Source organism: Lonchura striata, chromosome 16 (genome assembly GCF_046129695.1).
Source record: "Lonchura striata isolate bLonStr1 chromosome 16, bLonStr1.mat, whole genome shotgun sequence".
Taxonomy (NCBI): Eukaryota; Metazoa; Chordata; class Aves; order Passeriformes; family Estrildidae; genus Lonchura; species Lonchura striata.
This window is the reverse complement of record NC_134618.1, coordinates 1,606,575-1,625,995: the sequence shown is the minus strand read 5'-3', so window position 1 is coordinate 1,625,995 and position 19,421 is coordinate 1,606,575. Positions and strand designations below refer to the sequence as shown.

The 19,421-nt window shown below is 42.5% G+C and overlaps 1 protein-coding gene across 24 annotated transcripts in view; it reads left to right on the top strand.

Annotated features, from left to right (window-relative positions):
* The window catches only part of MAPK8IP3 (mitogen-activated protein kinase 8 interacting protein 3), a 76,174-nt gene that overhangs the window by 40,389 nt on the left and 16,364 nt on the right, over positions 1-19,421 (top strand). For 9 of the 24 annotated variants that reach the window (XM_021529609.3, XM_077786776.1, XM_077786772.1 and 6 more), the window contains 10 exons: positions 785-887; positions 3,922-4,040; positions 8,336-8,347; positions 9,980-9,997; positions 12,443-12,500; positions 13,461-13,613; positions 14,883-14,964; positions 16,708-16,859; positions 17,410-17,466; positions 17,964-18,134. In XM_021529609.3, coding sequence (XP_021385284.2) covers positions 785-887; positions 3,922-4,040; positions 8,336-8,347; positions 9,980-9,997; positions 12,443-12,500; positions 13,461-13,613; positions 14,883-14,964; positions 16,708-16,859; positions 17,410-17,466; positions 17,964-18,134 — 925 coding nt within the window. The remainder of the gene's footprint in view (positions 1-784; positions 888-3,921; positions 4,041-8,335; positions 8,348-9,979; positions 9,998-12,442; positions 12,501-13,460; positions 13,614-14,882; positions 14,965-16,707; positions 16,860-17,409; positions 17,467-17,963; positions 18,135-19,421) is intronic. The other 15 variants (XM_077786777.1, XM_077786774.1, XM_021529620.2 and 12 more) reach the window with 7 other exon arrangements.

The following is a 19,421-nucleotide window of genomic DNA, read 5'->3' as shown; positions in this document are numbered from 1 at the left end:
TTTGTATATTTGGCTACTGAGATATCTGGAAAGGTCAAAAATGTCACATCTAAGTTCATTGAGGGATTAATGTAATTCACACATTAGGTTCTTAATCTTTCAGAATTCCTTGTGTGAACAGACACTATGTCCATGTTGCTTGTTCAGGATAAGTGCAGGTCTGAGCTTTTGAAGAGTTTGATATCCAATAAACAAGACTTGACAAGAGGAAGAAATTCCTTATTCTTTAAATATTGGCTTCAGGTTGTGGATTACACACAAACCAGATTTCATTTATCAGTTTTGAAGTCAAGTTTCACTGTAATGCGTATCTAAACCAGTGTAGACTTGAGAATTTGTATTGAAAACCTATTTCTGTTAAAACTAAATAGTGCCAGTTCCTAACAATAGTAATTTCTGTGAAGTTGTACAGAAAATCACTGTGTTGCCTTCAATCTCAGCTAATGCTATATGGGGATGGAGGAGTTTTTTATTGGCGGATAAAAAAAGGAGTTTTGAAATTTATTTCAGTGGGTAAAATACTTCTGCTTATCCAATTTTAGTGAGTATTCAGGGCAATGACTTAAGTGGTGCTTTGGAATGGGAGTGGGAAGGGGAATGCTTATGGTGTTCCTGCTCTGGAATTGAGAGACCACCTTCAACCACTTTCTGTTCTGATTTTAAGACTTTGAACATGGCATAATGAAATTTTCAAATCTCAATATTCAAAGCTGCAAAAGTCCCTTCAAGAAATAATATTCTCTGAAAGTCCTGATCCTTTATGTGATATGTCTGTCTTACCTAGGGATGGGCAGCAGCGACGAGTGGTCCGATGTCCAGGACATCATTGATTCTACCCCAGAGCTGGATATGTGTCAGGACCCCCGCCTGGAACGCACGGGTAGCAGGTACTGATTGTGACCTTTCCCTGTGTGCTCTGTTACTTGGCTTCATGAGGAGTGACAAATGGGTATTGTGGCTCATAGTGAGCTCACAATGCAGCTATTTGAGACAGTCCATATATTCTGCCTAATATAAGAAGTCCTGACCTGCTTAGAGTTCTCCAAAATGCAGATGCCTGCTGGTGATCTGCAGGAGGATGTGTACAGCTGACCCAGGACTGGACTCATTTGCCTTACTGGTCAGGGATTTTGGAGAAATGATGGAGCAGCAGAAGGTTTAAGACAAGCAAAAGGAACATGGGCTTAAGCTGTCAGGAAGAGGGAAAAGGTGCATTTGTCCAGTAAGAGCTCAGTTCTGAATTCCATTTTAAAACTTCAAGTTTCTTTCAGTTCTGATTTTTTTCAAGTATTTGAGGAGTAGAGGTAGGGCTGCCCCACACGGGAGGACAAACAGAGGTAACCTCAGCAATCCCAATCCCACAGGCTCTGAGTAGGGAGGCTCAGATCACTGGAAGTGAGCCCTGTCACCAGCCTCAGACAAGGCAAGGGTGTGAATTCAGTCCCAGTGCTACCCATGAGCAGCAGGAGACAGGACTGAAGACAGGTGCATCTTAGGAAAGAAACTGAAGGCATAGGCCTGAGGTCAAAGGGAGCCCTGGGACCAGTGGGGGGGTGTGGTTGCCAGGTGAGGCTGGTAAGGGCAATTTTGACCCACCAGTGCACTGAAGAGTGGTTACAAATCCTCAATGCACTTTTCAGAAGAATCATCAGACTTCTACTAAACTATTCTGCTGCTCTGGTCTCTACCCATCACCCATTTTGTTCTAAATAGGAGGCTTCCTAAAGGCTATTAATTTTGGCACCACATTACTGTGAGGCATAGGTACCTTGGTTTGTTTTTACTGAAGTTTACCTTTTACCCTTCTCTAGTGGGTAATTTGGCACTGTATCAAAAAACCTCTCCAGAATATTACAGATATGCAGAAAATACAGTACCCTGGCAGAGTGAAGGCAAGATTTTCTAATGGTTCCAGTCTGGACTGGATTTGCCCACCCTGTTGAGCACCCCCACTGAGAAGGATATGAGCAGCAATAACATCTGCATTTCTCAGCCGGGAAGGCACACACAGTTAAGCTTCCATTGGGACATATAGGATGCCTGGATTATTTTTAGGCTCAGGAGGAATCTAGGGAGTTGAAATTGCTCTGTGTGGGGAAGACAAAAGTGACTGATAAGATCAGATAAAAAATGGACAAATCCAGGAGAAAGAAAGAAACAGAGCACTGGAAGTCTTCAGGCAGGAATCTCTGCTCCAGGTGGTGAGACTGAGAGCTACCGGGGACACAGCCTGACTTGGACTGCTGACAGTATGTGTGCTGCTCTGAAAGCAGAGTGCTTTCGTGATACATATAGCTCTGAAAGCTGAATGTTGAACAGGAAAGTTCAGTCTGAATTAGGTCTCCAGGTCAGACTGAGTGCTGGTTTCTCTTGTCATTTGTGCTGACCACTGGATTGTGTGAACTGATTAATTGTAGTGCCATCATGGCACTATTTGTACTTCTTCAGTGCTCTCAAATGTCTGGGTAGCTGGAATTTTTCTGTAAGTGAAAAACCCACTTTTTTTTTCTTCTTCTTTGCAGTGTGCTGTGGCTGCAATATCTGAGGCAGCTACTACACTCCATTTATAATCACTAGGATTATTTATGTGATAATGAAGCCATAGAACTTGAGATCATCTCAGCTGGTGCTGACCTTTTTGATAGATTGCTGGAGAAATTGCACAGCTGCTGTTCATGCTGGTTGATGTTACTCATACAAAGCAGGGCATTGAAAAGTGTTTTTAACCCACATTAAGACCATTTTTTAGAATAGACAGGCCCAATCCCAGAGGTTGCTTCCCCTGCACATCTTGTAACAACTCTTTGCTGCTTTGAGCTATGAGGCTGTCAAGAAATACAAGAAGATTCTTGATGGTATCAAGGACACTGAGAGGTTGAAATGTGCCATCATCTGATATGACTAAGAACTATTATCTTTGATTTACCTTTAATTAAAAACATTTGGGGACATGTGAAGAAGTGCTTTTCAATACAGTCTTACCCAAAGGGAAAATGGACCCTTCAGACTGATTGCAGTTATTGGTTGGCTAAGTAAAAAGGCTGTTGCTGTTTTCAGCACTAAATTTCTTTCTTGGTCTTACTGCTGCCTGAGGTTTCTAGCTAGACTGATCAGAACATGGAAATCGTTTTAGAACCTGACAGGTCAAAGCTGAGCTCTTCAGCGAGTTGAAATTTTTCTATGAAATACTGAATAGTCCTTAACTGGTGTGACTTCAGAGTAAATAATCTGGGTGAGCTTTGAGGTTGTGGATGATAGATGGGTCCTCAGTTACAAGAAGGACATGAAGCTGATGGAGCAAGTCCAGAGGAGCCCATGGACATGCTCCAAGGACTGGAGCCTCTCTGCTCTGAAGCCAGGCTGGGAGAGCTGGCAGTTTTCACTTGGAGAAGAGAAGGCTCCAGAGAGACCTCAGAGTCCTTTCCAGGGCCTAAGGGGGCTCCAGGAGGGCTGGACTTTGGACAAAGGCCTGGAGGGACAGGACAAGGGGGGATGGTTTCCCACTGTGAGAGGGTAGGGTTAAATGAGATATTGGGAAAAAGTTCTTGTCCATGAGGGTGGGGAGGCCTTGGCACCGGTTGCCGAGAGCAGCTTTGGCTGGAAGTATCCAAGGCCAGGTTGGATGGGGCTTAGAGGAACTTGGGATAGTGGAAGGTGTCCCTACCCACAGCAGGGGGTTGAAACAACATGGTCTTTAAGGTCCCTTCCAACCCGAATAATTGAATAATTCCATAATTCTATGATATGGGGAATAACACATGCTGTTTTCTCTACTCAGTGTGTTCCCTGATTTCAGCCAATGGTGAACAGATGGGTTTTGATTGCAATAGTCTGAGATGCTCAATATTTCAAAGATAAATGTTTGAGTTTAAATGTTGCCAAGTAACAAGATTCCTTCTGGTTTTTTGCTTCCAACAACAGCCCAACACAGGGGATTGTGAACAAAGCATTTGGCATCAACACAGACTCCCTATACCATGAACTTTCCACAGCAGGGTCTGAGGTCATTGGAGATGTTGATGAAGGAGCAGATCTGCTAGGTAAAACCTTGTTAGAACCATTCTATTTTCTCTGGTACAATGACTCTATATTAAACTTCTAGAAACATTTAAATTATCTTTTTCTTTCAGAACTTGGATGTTTAGCTTTTTTAAGAATGCATGGAAATTGAGATACATGTGATAGAAGCATGTACCTGCAGTACAGTAATTATTATTTAGAAAATAATCTCAGCTGTTGGATAACTTTTATTTGGATTGTCTTTAGTGCATAAGTTATTTTGCTACAGGATTCTCCCACAAAAATAATTTGGAGACAAAATTTTCTTCTTCATCTTCTGGCTGAAAATTCTGCCCCCTCCCCCCCCCCCCCAATAATTTTATACCGAGAGAAAAAAATAGTTTGAAATTTGTAAGAAAGTGACTTATTTGGTTAAGTTTTTGATGTTTAAATTATGTGGAAATATTATAGTCTGTACTGCAGTATTTACTGTTTTGCAGTCAGCCTAAGAGATGTAATAATTCACTTTTTAAGCTGATTTTGAAGGTGTTAGTAATACCTGTAGCCAGGCTATGTTCTGTGTTCCTGACTGGGACCCTGCAGCAGTCAGAGAAGCAGCTTTGCCTCAGGGAGCACTCTGAGCCCTCTTGATACTTTTTCTATTGGATTCCGAAGTATCTAGATCTTGTTTTTTGACAGAAGTTAGAAATGTTCTTAATACCTGCTGCTTTCCTGCATGAGGGCAGTACAAGTGGTCTTTGAATACTCAGGTGACATGGGCAGCTGATAGAGTTTGTAACAGTGTAGCTCATTATCTATGTTACTGCTTGCTTTAAGGAGCCTTAGGACACATGAGGACTCCAGAAACAAGGTGTTATGTGTACTTAGTGGTGAGATCTGATCTTAAAGCGAACATTCTGTTGATTACTGATATAGATCTGCTTATGGATAATCTTGTAAGTTTGGTTCTGTGTATGTGTCTAGAAAAGAATGAGCTAAAATGTGTCGTACGGACTTTCAACAGCTCACCTTTGCCCAAATTATGAAGGTACTTGTATTAGCCTGGATATTTATTGTATCAGGAGCCTTAAAAAGTATATGTTTCTGCAGGGGGGATAGATTTTCCCCTATTAAACAAAAACTTAACCTTGAGGATGTGGACTGAAAACTGGAGAAGAGTTAATAAATTCTTGTTTGATGAAAGACAGGTATCTGTGAAATTGTACTACTATTGCTAATATGTGAGGGGAATTAAGAATATGAACCAGACCATCATGAAAATGCTCGCAATAGCTTTTTGATATGAGTAGGTTTGGGTTGTTTTTTTTTTAAATCGCGCAGCATATATGAGAGCCCTCGTGCCATTGCCTAAAGCATAAAATCATATATTGTTTCACTTTCAACTCAAGATTGCCAGAATAAAAAAAAAACTGCAGAAGACTCTGTATGATCACACAGCCTTTCTCTGCCTGCACTGGGAGCCAGTCTGTGCAGATATTTACAAAATCAAGAATTTTGAAGGAAAAGCAAGATTTCCAGGTTTGAGAATCCCCTGGATACTAGTAGCCATTTGCAGAAGGGCTGGGGCTCATGCTTAAAGGGAAGCTTGACAGTAAGAACTACATGTGATGGTTAAAGCTGTGGAATGAATTTTACTTAGCCAGCTTCATACATTATCAGGAGCTCTCTTCCTGGCAGAATCAAAACACTAAAACCATGGATAATCTTGCCATTGACTATCTGTTTTGTCTTGGTCCTCATGTCCACTCCTTCTTCATCAAGGAGTATTCAGTTGATTGTGTGGCTCTATCTACTAATCACTGTGCCAACTGCTGCTTTTCCTCTCCCCCCAAAATGGTGGGATATCAGATATTATTGGCTTGGAAGAATTACTATTCTTGAAAATTAATTATTTGGTGTATAAACAGCTTCAGACAACATGCTTCCCACTTTGGAAGCCTGCCTTCTGAAAATCCACTTTGGCTTGGGATTACCCTGTATCCTGACCCAGTGATCAGCAAGAAATACAGACTGTTGTTTTCAAAGGGCCAAAGCTTTTTGTTGCCCAAGTCTTGCATGGTTGTTCACTACAGTCTTGGATGAAGTCAAAGATGCTTCACCTCCTCCTGCCATAAGGCTGCCCAAAGATTTCAGTGCTTCAGTGTGGTGAGATGTCTGTTGTCTGGGAGGTACCACTTGCAATGAAATGTACAAAGGCTTTGTTGAACAGTGCCCATGTAAGCGTGGGCCCTGAAGATCACAGTGTAGTTTCTGAAGACAGCAGCATGGCTTATGAGGAGGACATTTCTGTGCTCGGACCATTTTCTGGCCTGAGCAGAGCTACAGAGCCCTTTCAGGTGATCCCGTGGTGAGCCGGCAAAATAGGAAGACTGGTTCCTTTTCAAATCTGGGAGATGGAATGTGATGAAATCAGGTATTTCTGTGCCTTTTTTGTGATCAACATTGATCTAATTAATCCTTTTGCTGAGTTCTAGCCACTGCCTTTGGCACATAAGAGTGTTTTTAAAATGAACACAACCATTGCTGGTTGTACAAAGGGAGGAAGCACAGAGAGATCTCAGGGGTCATGTCTCAACAATAAATAAAAGTGGTACTTTTTTGTATTTGCTCTATAGAAAGCACAAAAGAAAGTCTGGTAAAGATAGACACAAAGGGCTAGATCTTAGGGCTGACAAAATCTGTCAACATAATCCAAAATTTTGCCTTTTTTTGTTAGTTAGAATGTTCTCTCTTTGTGCTGTACCTTTAAATCTGAAGAGACACAGAGGAAATAGTGCTTTATGACCATGATGTAAGGAACAAGATCCACAAGCTGAAAGAGTTCTCTCGAGGTCATATTTGGAGCTTGCTTCTTTCTGTAAATCAAATTCATGAATGACTTTAAGCTCACTTAAGTGAAGAGTTATTACTTCCTCCAGTCTCTCAAAACTTGGCAGTCAATCTGTAAATAATCTCCTTTTTTTTGGTCTCAATTCCTTAAAGAAAGGGAAATTTCATTAAAGAGTACCTTAAGAACAGGGCTTGTAGAAATTACCCTTGAGCACTGGCTGGCAGGCAAGTCTGATTCTGGAATGAAAAATCACATTTATTCCTGGTACATAATTGGCACTCTTCATGTTTTATTATTTTGAATAAAATCCATAAGACACATGGCTTTCCTCCCACCTCTAATACTGCTTTACATCCATGGAATTATATAGGAACTATTCTGGAGAAAAATGGGGAGTGAGAACAATTATTTACTAATGAGCATTGAGGACCAAATTCCCTTACTTCTCCTACAAACTTGGGAGCACTAGTTGGCAGTTTTCCTGCATATTCACTTGTTAATCACAAGTGATCCTGGGTAGGTTCCTGTTCTCCCATCTCCCCTTTTCTCAGTTCCCCCTTCTATCAGATCCCTCTTCTTGCTCTTCCCCATCCCAGGTGTTTCCAGACACAAACAGTCACAGCAGCTCAGGTGTGCTCAGTGGATAGGTCCTTTTACTGAGGGTGGTGATGGTGGTGAGCTGATTGCTAAGAGAAGCTGTGGCTGCTTCATCCCTAGAGGTGTCCATGGTCAAGTTAGAGGGGACTTGGAGCACCCTGGGATAGTGGAAAGTGTCCCTGCCCATGGCAGGGGGTGGAACTGGATGATCATTCTGACCCAAACCGTTCTGTGATTCAGGTTTAGGAAAACCAACTATATTTGTTTTGGAAATTAAAGAGCAAGGGGGCCTGTGGTAAAGACAGAAATGCAGTGTTATTAGAGGTAAGTTTATATACAGTGTTGTGTACAGAAGTGGAAATGAGATTATCAAACTAAGTCCCAGTGCTACACTGTACAAAAAAAAAAAGGTTGAAATGCAAATCCTTGTCTTTTGCAAGCTGAAATGTCACTGGAGAGCACAGTTACGGTCAGAGGATACAGCTATTAAAATTGCAAGGTGAGGGGAAGTGAGAGGTAGTGGGAATGAGCTGTTACGCATTTCGTGGTAGATGACTAAATAAAGATGTTGCATAAAAAGGTTTTCCCAGTACAGGAAAATCCGATTGCTTCAGCTCCAGATCTGGAGATAGCTGAGGTGTGTGGTTGCAATTTTGCCATGGGTAACCTTTCCTTGGGTTTTTTTTCTGTCCTATATGTAGAGTCATGCCATCAACAGCTATGGCAGGTCCTGTCCTTACTATTTCATGCATTTTGACATTGAAATGGCTGAATCATTGTTAATTTTTTTAAACAAAATTTTGATTTTGTTGGTTTTAGTCACTGATGGATCCTTTTTCACTTCCTTTTTCCCTTGTCTCTCCGTGCTTCGCTGGACATGGCGCATAGGGGAGTTCTCAGGTGTGTATCTCCTGCTCAGTTCTCCTTGTTTCTTTTTTTCTGGTTGAGGTCGGATGATGTGGCATACACATGGGATACTCCCCTGCTCTTGTCCAAACACAGTTGGCTTTGCAGACTTCTCCCACCTTGCCTTGCTTGGTTGCCTCACACTGATGGGTCCCTGCAGCAGGAGGTCCCTTCTCTGCTCACATTCCTGCTACCCTTCAACCCACTTTCTCTTCTTTGGCTTTGGGCAGGTTTGCTCCACAGTGTTGCACTAACCTGTCACTCAAAGGTCTTGGAGCACAAAGGGCTTTTTATCTGCCAGGAAGGGTACTTGTAGCAGAGGTCGGGTGGGCACCGACTGAGTGAGGGTCCCACTGTCCTCTCCATGGCCTGTTCTGTGGGGAGTTCCTCCATGTGCCGATGGCTGTGGGGGGTTACCTGGTGCAAAGCAACCCTCTTCGGTTATTGTGGTAGTGACATTAAAGACACTTCTGTGATGGGTTAGAGTGGCAAAGCCTCTGTCTTGGGTGGAAACTTTGCCTTTCTGTCTCAGGAGCTGAGTGATGGCTCTATCCATTGCTGGGGGAGGTTGCTCGCTGCCCTAGGGCCATGCTCTGCCATCAGGTTTGCACCTGCTTGTAAAACACACTTGGGCCCTGATGCAATGTCAGTTGAAGTCAAGGGAATCTCTCTTGATTACAGTGAAAACTGGGTAAAATTTGCCTTGTAGTTAAGGTGATGACCTGGCAGCTGCATTAGCGTCATGTACCAACCAGCTCTGCCATTTCTCTGTGCCTGGTACTGCTCAGTGACAATAGGGACATCCAAGAAGGGACAGCATCATCACTTCTTTTCGTTCAAACTGGTTTTACTGTAAGCCACATTTTGTGTGAACATTTCTCAGAAAACCTCCCACTGAAGTTGGGTTGGAGTTTGTTGCAGTGTGGAGGTGGATTTGGGCCTTTTTAGGCCAGATGAAAGCTTTGATACTCAGCCCCACTTTTGTGTTTTTCCCCCTGCTACTGTCCTTTCTTCACCCTCTTCATAATATCTGTTGACCTGCCTTTGTTGTGGTGATGGGAAACTCAAGGATGTATCATACAGGGAAAATGATGAGGATGAGGGAAGCAGATGAGGTCATCTCAAGCTTATCCTGACATCTGTTGTGATAGGACAAGGGGTGATGGTTTAAACAAAAGAGGGGAGATTTAGATTAGATATAAGAAAATTTTTTTTTGCAGTTGGACTCATAAGGCCCTGGCACAGGCTGCCCAGAGAAACTGGGACTGCTTCATCCCTTGGTGTGTTCAAGGCCAGGTTGAATGGGGCTGAGAGAAGTGTGATCTAGTGGGAGGTGTCCTTGCCCATGGCAGGAGACTGGAAATGGATGAATTTTAAAGGTCTCTTTCAACCCAAACTGTTCTGTGACACTCCAAAGTAAAGTACCTGTTAGGTCAGGCTGCAACAGAATGAGATAACTTTGAACCAAGAATCGTGTACTGGCACCACACACTATACATGTGCTGACAGGCTGCTCTGTTTGCTGTTTACAGGCTGGTACTTAATGGCTGCTGTTTTTCTCTTCCTTTCTTCCCCTTTGTCCCCATTTCTTTCTGTTCCCTTTCTCGTATGGGATGGCTCTCATAGTACGGGATGATTTCTTTGGTAAGGCAAAGGCCTTTTTACTTTTCATTTCTTTTCTCTTTTCTCTTTTCTCTCTTTTTTTCTTTTTTCTCTTTTTTCTCTTTTTTCTCTTTTTTCTCTTTTTTCTCTTTTTTCTCCTTTTCCTCCTTTTCCTTTTCCTTTTCCTTTTCCTTTTCCTTTTCCTTTCCCTTTTCCCTTTTCCCTTTTCCCTTTTCCCTTTTCCCTTTTCCCTTTTCCCTTTTCCCTTTTCCCTTTTCCCTTTTCTCTCTTCTCTCTTCTCTTTTCTTTTTTTCTGCATCACTTTTTATCCACTCATCATCCATCCATATGTCTTGCATCACCTTGGTTTGGTTTTTTATGGTGATGGCAGCACCTCTCCAAGAAGCAGGATGCAGCTGCTCTGTAGAGGTGGTTTGGGGATTCTGGTCTGTTTCATTGTAGTTGATTATCCGCTTTGATGCTTCACTCTTTGCCTGGCTGTGGGAGGAATATGGTGTAGGTGCTCTGCTGGACAGGGCTTTGCCCAGACCTCACCTCCCTTTGTTCCACACCCCAAAGGATTGAAAACGGAAAGTTTTCTTCCCATGAGCAGAGCTGTCCCATTACAATCTGTGCAAGATGATCTTGTGGTGCCATTCCATGGCTCTGGGAGGCTTCCTCTTGTTCTTTTTTCCCAGAGGAGCCTTTCTGACCTCTAGATAGTTAAAGCATTGGGCTGTCACTGCATCACACACAAGTAGAAGCTGTGGTGAAGGATACTGATGCTGTGTGGCCTTTAGTTCTGGCATGATGGCTCACCCTTTTCTCCAGAATTTTCTCTCACAAAAACAGCTACAGAGAAGGATGTATGACTCAAGAATATGAAGGAAAAAGATTTAATCCAAAAAAGATGATAATGAGCTCTTCCCTCGATGTTCTTCAGCTCCTTTAATGGTCTTGTGTCAATGTACTGCCTTATAGGCTAAATATTTAATTGATTATTTGTAGAATCACTAAAAATAAATAAGAAAAAAATTCAGTAAAGAGAAGACTTCTGGGTCTTCTGAGCAATATGTGGCATGTCACAAAAAAAGAAAAAAAAATAAAACCAAACCAAAAAACAAGGGCTGTAGATCCTGCACCTTACCAACCCAAAATACACTGTAGTTTGCATTGAAATTAGTGTTTCCCACTTTTATGCTGTTGGAATATTCTTGGACACACATTGGCCTGAAACATCAAAGTGATTAATTATCTGCCACTAATTTTTCAAAAGTTCCATGAAAATGCTGCTTCTTACTCATTCTTGCTGGCAATTTCCTTTTGTCATCATAAATTCATCCCATTTAACTGTGGGAAGAGGATCTGTGTGTTGGAGTGTTTTGCTGTATTCTCACTTCTCATGCGCTGCCATGTTCCTCTAACTTCCATTTAATTCAAGTTTGTGTTGTTTTTGTTTTCTGCAAATACAAATTATTCAGCAAATGATGTATCATGAAGACTGTTGATGTCTTTGCTGTGAAGGAAGAGAGAGTTCAGAGGGCAGAACAAATACTGATTGTGGGGAGACTTCTTCATGCTCTGGGACCTGTGGTGAGATATGAGCTGCACCCCTCAGCACTGTCCTCCAACAGGGAGAGGCCTCTCTGCCTTCAGCTCTCAGTTGTCCTCTGTTCCTCACTGTAAGACAAAGACCCTGGGACTCAGCAAGTCCCTGGCAACAGGAAACAATCCAGATGTGCTTTTGGTCCCTAAATTTCATTGGTTTATGAAAATACTGAATTCTACCTTCACTCTTAGCACCAGATGTGTCAGTGTTCTTGTAAACCAGTCTGCAGACTGCAGCTCTACATGAATGCTCAAGTGCAGAGTGTCTGCTGTAATGTTGAATGTGGGTAGAACCGAGACTTCACATTTTAAACATCTGTGAGAAAGCTGTTAGAGCTAGATATTGCAAGGGACAATCTGCAGTCCTATTAAAATTGCTCAAGCAGAAGGTCAGTAATGGGGAAGTCTTTCATGTGTATAAAATTCTTGACAACCATGATCCCAAATCATGCAAACATAAAATTTGGCTTATACTAAGAAAGGAAGGAAATCACTAGTCTGCAGGACAGCAACTTGGACAGTGTTCTGCTATCCTCTGTGAAAAACCCATAAACTCTACCTTCATTCTGTATGAAGAATGATAAAAATTGTTTGTAATAGCTCATGGCTGAACCAGGAGTTACTGCCTTGACTTCCCCGACTGATATTAGTGAAGCTCTGTTGGGATGAGAAACTAGATCTGAGTCTGGACTCCCTAGAGGACACATTGGTGTCTTTGCTGCTTGGTCATTCAGGTCACTCCACTTTCCACACAGGACACAGAAATCTAGGGAAGCTTAACAAACGTGATTTCTTTTCCTCAAACGTAAGTTAGGCAGTGCCACAAAAGCTGCATGTTTCTAGGAGAGCAGGTGAAAACTGCCTGGCCTTTCTTTTCAGGAATGGGCAAAGAAGTGGGCAATCTACTGTTGGAGAACTCTCAGCTGCTGGAGACCAAGTAAGGAACTGTTGCATGCTCTGACCTACCTGCCTGGTTATTTACAAGATGTCACCTTGGAGTAGGTCTTGGCCAAAACTCCTGCCTCACTTTTTTAATCTAACTGGTTGTCCTGAATACTTGTTCCTTCACTTGTAGAAGAATTGCTCTCCTGAGCTGTTTCCTAGCTGTTTCCTTTCTGCAGACACTTGGATAAAGTCTCTAGGCATGTGCTGGTAGGGCCTGATGCCATCTGAGATCAGTTGCAAGTTTTAAATTAATGGGAATTGATGTGTTGGTCTGAACCTCTGTGAGGATGTTGCTGATAATAAGGTTTTATTTGCAAGGTTTATTATTAGGGAAAAAAGAATTGTCACTGTTGAATTCTTAAATATTTTGTAGTTGTTGGAGGAGAAGCAGACAGTGTAATGGAGCTGGTTTTTGAGAAGAGCTGACAAACCAGCTATTAAAGTTGAGGAGCTGGGAAGAGGAAGGCCAAGTACTCGCAGGGGAGAGCTGGAGAACCTACTGTGGTGCGAAGTTGCCGATTTTATAAATTTAAGATGTTTCGGAGCTGATTGGAAATGCATATTTCTATTGCCATCATCTGCAGTTATCCTCAATTGCAGATGACAGCAATTCTGAAAGGTGTATTTCAGACTTCCATTCTGTCAAAAATAGATAGGTTGCTCTACACATGCCTTTTTCAGTGTTCTGCCATCTTCTGAAGGAGAGGTTGGTTTCTTAGTCAGGATACAGGAATGGACAAACCTCATCCTGAACAATTATGGCAACTTCTCTGTTCTTCTGCAGCTCCATCTTCCCAAAGTTTAATTTCCCTTGCATCATAGCTGGACTGAATTGTTAAACACACTTGTTTCAACTCTGCTACAAGTGTCTGTGACTTTAGTTAAAGGTCTCTTTTATAGACAACTGCTAGTTCTGGGCATTTTTGCTTATTGTCCCTTTCACACCTTTAAGAAATGCTTTGAACATTGTGAAGAATGATTTGATTGCCAAGGTGGACCAGCTGTCTGGGGAGCAGGAGGTGCTGAAGGGAGAACTAGAAGCAACAAAGCAGGCCAAAGCCAAAATAGAAACCAGAGTCAAGGAGCTGGAGGAGGAGCTAAAGAGGTGAGTGATTACACCCCTGGCCCAAGGAACTGGGAGTGAAGAGTGGTAAACCCACCTCTTATGTTTTACTCTGTTTCACTTGTACGATTAGCATTAGCATTCAAAGGCACTTTAGAGAGCACAAGAAGGCAGGATTAGGATTCTGAAGAAGCAACTTCAAACCCAGGCTCCCTGGAGTGGAAAATTAAGGGTGTAAATTTGCAATTAAAAGCCAACCAACCAACAATAACAACCAAAACCACCCAAAGAAGGGGAGTTTCAAGACCAGTAGTTTTGAACGAAACTTCCAAGAACTTGATCCTTCTAGTAGCCAGGATAGCTCTGAGGGAAGTGAATGCCCATTCATTTACTGAAAGAGTTCAGACAGAGTTGCATAAGAAATATTTAAATGCTTAAATCAGTAATTGTTTCATTGCTCATGTGAAGAGTAAGAAGAGGCAGAAGAGATTCTGAAGTCTGATACAGGAACATGCCGCTTTTTATCTTCCTTTCAAACCAGAGAAACAAGCCCAATTGCTCAGCAAAGCCTGGGATGGTTTCACATCCATACACACAAAGCTGCCTCCTGAAGCTCAGAGTAGAACAGTTCCATTGTGGGTGGCTGTGCATGACTGCAGGTGCTCAGGGCAGAGGACAGGATTTGTTCTCCATCTGGAATCTAGAAGGTTCTGTAATCTGAGCTCAGAATCACCAAGAATAACACAGACTGGTCTCTTTATTGTTCAGAATGTCTGAAATGAAAGTAGTTTTGCAATCAGGGAGATTTTTTAAAGTGCCTTTTGTAATGCCTCACTTAAATATTTCCAGTATTTTTTTTTTTTCAGAGTTTGTTCTTTACCATTTTGGCAAACTGTTCACGTTAGGGGCTTTTTTCACTGTATTGAATCACAAAGAATCAGAGAATCTACTGAAACCAGAAGCAGTCCAGCAGAAGCATTTAAGCCAGCATTTTACCTGTTGAAAATGCCTCAGTTCTCATCAAATATTTGAATGCAGATGCTGGTTCAGAAACAGAAACTGGCTGGATTCTTCCAGTGGTCAGTATTTTGGTGCTCACAACAAATGTTTGAAAAAAAAGGGGGGAGGTCAGTGAAGCTGTTCAGAGTAATGTGCTGGAAGAGGGAGGGAAAATGCCAGAGAAGTATCTCAGCATTTGTACACTTTGTACACATGGTGATGGATGCAGCTAGACTTCCCATAGCTGGTTCTCTTCCCAAAGCCAGCCATGGTGTCACTTGCTGTTTTGATCCCTTTCTTCCTGTTTCCTAGAGTGAAATCTGAAGCAATTGTTGCCCGACGAGAGCCCAAAGAGGAGGTGGAGGATGTAAGCAGCTATCTCTGTACAGAATTGGTATATGACATTACTAAAATGCCTGTGGGGAAAGGGGGTTGATTTACTTACCTGTATTGCTTCATGTATATGAATCCTAAGATGCAGATTGATGTGCCTTTGTTAGCAATGAGGGCAAGGGTGGTGAGTGGGTTGTGGGTGATGAGCATGAAAACCCTTTATACAACTTTCAAACCAGAATCTGGCACAGAAGAGCAGCTAACCCAGTGGCAGTACCACTGTACAGGATGAAGTTTCTGCAGCCGGATGCTAGAGCACTGCCCTGCTCAATACCATCCTAATTTAGAATTAAAATCTAGTGTGCAGTGGGGATTCTCTCATGGTGTTACGACTGTCAGGCTTCTCCAGAAGAGCCTGTCCCCCTGTAGGCAGTGAAGATGTAGCTGTGAGGACATCATGCAGTGAAATCCATTTTACACAGCCAGCTTTGCAACAGTGATTACCACCATGTCTTAGTTCTGGGTTTTTCTTGTTAATACTTTTCTATAAGCCAGTATTGCCTGTTACACCATACGGGCATAAAAGGCTCTTGGGCTGTTCTTATAGGACTGCTCTTGAAACTGTTTTGGCTGGGATAGAGGCTGTTCAACAAAGACCAACTGTAGCTGAAAAAAAAAAAAAGGCATATCAAGCAGTAACAAGATTTTCCATGTAAATGTACCTGCTAGGACAGGGAATTCAATACATTTGTTTATGTCATGTTACTGTTTTCTTTGTTACACAAGGTAACAGAGCAGGTTTGGTTTTAGCCTAGATCTCTTGACTTACTTGGAGTGATCTTGATCTGCTGAGAATTTAGATAGATGGGAACATTTTCAAGTTGTGCTCATGAGCTGCTGAAGAGAGTTGATTTGTTTTCAGCTGGATGGACAGGAGAGGTCTGGTTTCTTTTATAATTTAAAAAATACGTGATAAATTTCTTTTTGTTTATATAGTTCTTATTTTGACTAGTCATACAGATTTGATTCAAAGTCCAGGGAGGCTCTAGAAGGACTTGGTTAATTTGTGTTATTCCAGCTCTCAGCAGCACTTAGCAGCCAGGCTGAGCTTGGGAATTGCCACAGTCTAGCACAACCCTGTGCCACCTCCTAGTAATGAGTTCCCAATACCCTTGCAGTCTTTATTTTGGGCAGATATTTTTTTAGTCATGTTGTTCTCATTTTCCACTCTTCAAAGAGACAAAACAGACTTTCACTCATTTTGTTTCCAACCCAAAGCTGCTTATGCCCTCAATTGGAAGGTCAGTTTATGTCACCAAAGAGGAAAAGGCATTTCCTTAGTTCTCTGTATCCTACCTTTGCTATCTGTACTAACAGAACACCTCCTTGCAGTCCTTGTGAGGGGGCAGGTGGCATTATGTGGTGCTACCTGCTGCTTGTGACTGGCTTTGCTACTGAATTCAATCTTTGGTTTCCAAATTTCTGGACCGACAGACCACTGTCAATTCTTACCATTCCTTGCAGACTATCAAAGCACCTTGCTGACAACAGTCCCACACTGGGGTCTGTGTATGTGAGGGCTACATGTGCAAGTTGGTGGTGATTCTCATTCTTGTTTCTGTGGGTTTGCTGAACACCCAGAGGTCTATGGCCATAGTTTGGAGCTCACTATCTGAATTAGTTCCTCATATGGGGAAATAGGGGTGAAATCAAACAGGGTAGGAGAAGAACTAACAAATATGTGTCTGTCCCCTGACTTGCCCGGTACTAACCTCAATCCCATTCCATCTTTTGTTGGCTGAAGCAGTGCTCCTCCCCTCTGCAGGACAACATTCCCATTGCCCAGCGCCGACGTTTCACCCGTGTGGAGATGGCCCGGGTCCTGATGGAGCGCAACCAGTACAAGGAGAGGCTGATGGAGCTCCAAGAGGCTGTCAGGTGGACAGAGATGATCAGGTGAGGCTTTTCATGTTTTACCTTGTGGTCAATGCAACCCTTACCAACACAGGTTTGAGAAGTACTGGGAGTTTTCCAGACTCTAGATGCGTCGCTCCTAATACCAATTCTTTTTCTCTTGTTCCTGAACCTCCGCTGCAAATATCATGTTGCTGCCATTATTTGGAGACACTGGACAGTTGTTTGTCTTGCTTGTTTCTTGTGTGCTTATTAATCTGGGAGAAGTTCTAGGGAGGAGTATTCCGTCTGATTGATAAGCTCTAAAGGCTACAGCTTGAAGTGACTCTAATGCTAGGTTCTGTAGTTCCCACACTGTCTGTGGCAGACAGTGTTACAGAGAGTTGGTAATCACATTAAACACACTTACTTGCCTTTTACATCAGCCTTGATACTTAAAGTGATTGAGTATGCTTGCATTGTCCCTTTCTCTGGTGTCTTTTGAAACATGTTAGAATGAATTCTGACTTTCAGCATGGCCTCCTTGATGGAAATGACCTGATGCTTGGCAGAGAAGCAGAAATTAACTTGGTTCTGCTGTGTTTGTCCATAGAGCTTCCCGTGAGCACCCATCCGTGCAGGAGAAGAAGAAATCCACCATTTGGCAGTTGTAAGTTGTTTGGTGGTTCATGCAAGATTAAGAAAATGAGGAACGTTGCCATTTCTACTTCAGATAACAACTTAGTAGACTGACATTAATGTCATATAGAAGTGTTGTTGGCTTAACCCTTTTGCCTTCAAGGGCTTCCTTTGTCCTTAGTGAAGTTAAAATCAGATCTGACCATGCACATTGATTTTGTTTCACAAGCTGAAAAAATTAATGAGTATCCTGGAATGGAAACTTGCATACTCTCTGTCCTGTTTTAGAAGGGCATACTCACAGTCAGTTGTAATAAAGGGCTGTTTTCAGGAGGTGCCTATTTCTGGAAGCTAAAAGCATCTTAAGCCAATCAGACCAAGGATGTAGGTCTGGGTTTGAAGTAGAGCAGTTTTTGTTAAAGGCTTACAGCCTTTGATCCCAACCTCTTGCTTCCCCTTTCGTGTATCTATGGGGCCTGTCTCTCCAGGCACCTTTTCTCTTACTTGTTACCCTTTTTCTGTCCCTAGCTTCAGTCGTCTGTTCAGCTCTTCCTCCAGTCCTCCCCCAGCAAAGAGGACCTACCCCTCTGTGAATATCCACTACAAGTCTCCCACCACGGCGGGGTTCAGCCAGCGGCGCAGCCACACCATGTGTCAGATCTCCTCCGGCAGCCGCACCCTCGAGTTCTTCCCTGACGAGTGAGTTGCAGGGTTGTGTGCCAAGCCAGCCTCCCTGGCAGCTCTCCTGAATAACATCAGTGCTTGAAATAAGCTGTTTTCCACTTTGGAAATGTTAGTATGTCTCTGTTCTCTGTGGTTTATCCTCCTGAGCTTTTCACTCATCAGTTATTATATGGATGGGTTCAGCAAACCTTGTCCTTCCAAATATACAGTATCCATGGCTTTTCAGGCCATGATGGATCATCTCAGCAGGGACCACAGGAGCTCAAGGTGGCCTCACTCTAGTTCTGCACTTACATTTGCAGACCGGGATGGAATGAAGGAGAGTTTTTGTGGTGGAGTGTGATGGCAGCATCAGGACAAAGGGATGAAATGTCTGCACAACCCTTTTAACAAGAGGTTTAAGTGAAGATAAAAGTTCTCTCCACAGCACATTTAAGTTCCAGTACTTTGTTTTAATCTTAACCATGCTAAAAATGAGCCTCTGGGTATTGCTACTACAGTCTTACCCAAATTCATTGTGTTGCTGACATGAAGGGAGAAAACTCTTCAGTGATTTACATGACTTCATAATGTGTTCTGCCATTACGAAGGTCGTTTGGTTTCACATGGGGTGGGTTTTTGTGGAAGGACTTTGGAGGTTGTGGTGGTAAAGTAGAATAACTTCTACAATAGAAAGGATTTGTTGAAAAGACACTGGATCTTGTAGAAGGGTAAATTTAAACTTTTTAGATACCCATTGCCCTTATTCCAACTTTTTCTCTGATGACATCTCACAGTCATGCTATGGTGTCTGAGTTGTTCTCAGCAGTGTTTTACATAATGGGGGTGCCCACAGGATTAAATTTTTCTGCTGATGTTGCTTGTACCCCAGAATGATACCTTAAAAACCTTTGGAGAGCTAGAGCTGACAAACAACATTTGTTTATATTAAAACATGTCTAAAAGCTCATGCATCAATTTTTGGTTTAACCATTCCCAGTGCAGAGCTGGAGTTGTTATGTTGGACCCAGAAGTTACTGCACATTTTCCTTGTCAGCAGACAAAGCTTAAAAACGGACAGAAAAATCCATAGTTGACTATAATGAGGAGAGAAAGAACTGAAAGTGCCTTCCTGATGGAGACATTAGATTAGTAAATTGTAACAGTTTAGCCAAAATTGGTGCGATCTCCTAGTTAGGTTTTAGAGAAGGATTATTCCCTGTTTCTGAAGGGCTCTTGGAACATTACTAGAGGTGATGACAATGACTTGCTCAGGTGACAGGTCAGAACTGCCTGTGTCTGCTTCTCAATGGAGTTTTTCTG